The sequence below is a fragment of the Orycteropus afer genome, unplaced genomic scaffold (assembly GCF_000298275.1).
Source record: "Orycteropus afer afer isolate SDZICR_OR568_19922 unplaced genomic scaffold, OryAfe1.0 scaffold00127, whole genome shotgun sequence".
NCBI lineage: Eukaryota > Metazoa > Chordata > Mammalia > Tubulidentata > Orycteropodidae > Orycteropus > Orycteropus afer.
The window spans coordinates 4,758,154-4,761,544 of NW_006921714.1; the positions used below are offsets into that span (position 1 = coordinate 4,758,154).

Consider the following 3,391-nt stretch of genomic DNA (forward strand, 5'->3'; position numbering starts at 1 on the left):
GGCAAAGAACAGGTCCAGGCACCGTAAGTATGAAATCGTCATTTACTTGAGACATGAAACGTAACTGCTTTGGCCCCTCAGAACCTAGGACAGTCATGTTTCCGCGTCTATTGAACAGTTCAGTGTACTTTCAGTCTAGAGGGGAACAAAACAAACAGAGAACAGGGTCACAAGGGCAGTGACTGGCTCCAATACTGTCAAGTTGCTTCTGACCCACGGGACCCGTGTCAGAGAATGCTGCTCCACAGGGGCTTTTCAACGGCTGGTTTTGCAGAAATGGGTCACCAGGCCTCTCTTTCAAGGTACACCAGGGTAGATTCGAACCATCCACCTTTTGGTTAGCAGCACACTCTTCTCCCGTTATCTTCAGGCCTTTCAAGATACTCCCTTGAACATGTTACTTCCCAGTTTTCTTTTCCTCGAACACCAGCCAGTTCTCCAGGTACCCACCTCCGGGAGCCCACGGCTCTACTGAACCACCTCCCTGTCCCCTGCATGTGGTGTACGGGCAGCAGCTGGCACAGCTGTGGACAGAGGGGAGGGAGGAACCTGGGAAGGTTCAGATAGCCAAACACTGAGATCTACAGAGACGAAGGGAAAGGCAGTGCACGCAGAGTGCAGCGAGGACGAAAGGCAGGAGGCTGAAAAGGCTGAGCCACCCAGACGGCGTGAGACAGCAGTGCGCCGAGTCAGACGGGACACGGGCAGAGAGGGCGAGAAGACACGACGGGCCAGGCCCTCCAGGAAGGGCCAGGAGCACACACAGAGCCACGGGCCAGCAGTTAATACTGGGGTTCAATAATCAACCTTTATTTTTCAGGACTTGTCCATTATTGCAAATAAAATGAAAAAGCAATGAAAAGTAATTTTCTAAAGCTAGCTTCCACTTGGGGCTGGGCACCCTCCTGAACCAAATCATTCTGAGGCCTCTGGTCTCAGCTGCAACTTGCCTCCAATTCCTTGCAGCAAAGATTTTCACTGGCTACAGAAGCCCAAGTGAACTTCATTCTCTGTAAAATCAGCAGGCAAAGATCCCCGAAAACAGCAGACACCTCACCACAGAGCTCTCCCCACCCACACCTGCAGTTTCTCAGAGAAGGATGGGTGAACAGGTGAAGGTGAGCAGCCACCTTGTGAGGGAAAGGCCTGGAGGATGGCCCAACGGCATTCCTCAGGAGGGCCCGGAGCAGGTGGGCAGGCCTCCTCCTGGCTCCACCTCTTCAGTCTCAGGTGAGTCTCACATTCTAAGCGGAGGTGTTCACGCTCGGAAGGCAGGGAGAAGGCACCTTCTCAGTAGTAACCGAGGCACACCTTATCCATGGCCAGTTTGATCCTGTAAGAAACAGGAAAATATTTGTGAGCCAAGTCAACCCCCAAGGAATGACACACAGAATCCAACCCACAACAGGCAGTTCTCTGTGACAAAACCACCCAACAAGGACCACGGAGAACCGGGCCACTCTGGACTCCACTGGCAGACGGTTCCAGAACCAAGCTGGAGGGAGGAGCTGGCAGAAGCAAACCCACCCACTTGCAGAACAAAAAACACAATGACAGTGACCCATCGGACACCCATCAAAAGGTGACTCACCTGTCAATGGGATAACGGTTTTCACAAAGGTTGACCAGCACATACAGATGTCGCAAAGCATACTCGTACTGGAAGAAACAGACAAAAAGATGGAATCAGACATGTCATTTCACCACAACCAACTCCCATTCTTCCCCTGGGACCCTCCACCTCTGTGGTTACAAAAGCAAAGCCTCTCAGCTTGGGCTGCTTGACCTTTTTTGGGTCATGGATCCCTGCCCCACCTTTCGATAATCTGGGAGGTGGTGTGCCTGAACCCCCACTCAGGACAAACACACACACTGGGTCTCCCCACAACTACAGATGGGTGGCAGGCTGCCCAACCAACACCCCGTCTGCCCTCACTAAGTCTACTGATTGAGGACTCCCTGAGGCCCTTCCCACTCTAGTACCCAGGACCGCCTTTAGGAGTTGCGCTTTTGGTTCTGGGCACCTCATTTGGGAACAGACACAGAGACAAGGGAGATGGATGGTGAATGCCAGACTGGGTCAGGGCAGGCAAGGCTGGAAGGACCTCCAAGGGAACCGGAACCTCACAAGGAGGGAGGACATGCCTGCTGTAGCTCCAAGGCAGGGAGCCCCAGGGGGTGCCAACGGTTAACCGCTTGCTGCCAGCTCAGCTGTGACCCCACAGGTTAGAGGTTCGAGTCCACCATACAGCCCTTGGAAGAAGGGGCTGAAGATGTACTTCCTGCAAACCCTCCAGAACACAGTTCCACCCTGACACGTGTGGGATCGCCGGGAGTCTGCGGCAACTCCAAGGCAATCCCAAAGCAACCGTGTGTTTTTTAATAGAGGAGAAGAAAAAAGCAAGCCCTGAGAAGGAAATGCGGCAGGCTAATGCCCGTTAACTAGTATAAGGAAAATAGTGAATGAAGCAATAAAACTGGAGCTTGGGAGTAATGGAGACAGACCTCCAAACGCCCAGTTCTCCAGCCTCGGAAATCTGCCAGCATGACCAGGGTGCTCACAGCTCAGCCCAACAGAACCTTCTGCGAAGATGGCAGTGTCCCACAGAAGGCCCGCTCGGCAGCCACCGGCACTGGGGCCCAGCACACACCAGAGGGTGGCGAGCGCCGCAGAGCGACCGAGCTTCTCCTTTGATCTGTTTTAATTAGTTTAAAATCCAGTGGCCACAGGTGGGGCCTGGACAACACAGCTCTGCAGCAAGGATCAGAAACTCCCTCGGGAAAGGCCACAGGGCAAACGCTTCAGGCCTCGCGGGCCACAGCGTCTCTGTGGCAGCTACTCAACCCTGCCGCTGTGGCCCCAAAGCTACCACGACAACATGCCACCGAAAGAGCATGGTCGTATTGCTGCAGGGCAGTCAACTGCACGGTGTGGACCTTCCAGAACTCACTGCCACTGAGTCGATCCAACTCATAGCGACCTCTCCTTAGGTTTTCCAAGGCGGTATCTTTACAGAAGTAGACTGCCTAGTCTTTCCTTCCGAGGAATGGCTGGTGGATTTGAACTGCCAGCCTTCTGGTTAGCAGTCAAATGCCTGAGGTACTCTGTGACTCCCACCAAGTGACTGGGTGGACTATGCAAATGTGAAATGCTTCTGGCCCACCAAGGGGATCGGACAGCTTGCTAATAATGTAAATGAGGAACATGGCACCCTGTGGAAACGAGACCATGAAAATAAGGTGGAGAGAACCCAGATGTGGGAATGGGTCTGTGATAGTTGGAGATGTGTGTCAACGTGGCTGGACCCCAGTTCTGTGTGGTTGCTCCCATGATGGGATCAGATGACTGTGTTCTGAGTGGCCAGTCTGCCCAAGGGGAGTTTCCCTAGGG

At 53.6% G+C, this 3,391-nt stretch overlaps 1 protein-coding gene across 1 annotated transcript in view; it reads right to left on the reverse strand.

Annotated features, from left to right (window-relative positions):
* Positions 1-1,290: 1,290 nt before the first annotated feature.
* LGMN (legumain) overlaps positions 1,291-3,391 on the reverse strand; it is a 114,328-nt gene continuing 112,227 nt past the window's right edge. Inside the window, exons 11-12 of the mRNA XM_007944539.1 lie at positions 1,592-1,659; positions 1,291-1,333 (exon numbers count right to left, since the gene is read on the reverse strand). Of these exons, the coding sequence (XP_007942730.1) occupies positions 1,291-1,333; positions 1,592-1,659 (111 nt within the window). The remainder of the gene's footprint in view (positions 1,334-1,591; positions 1,660-3,391) is intronic.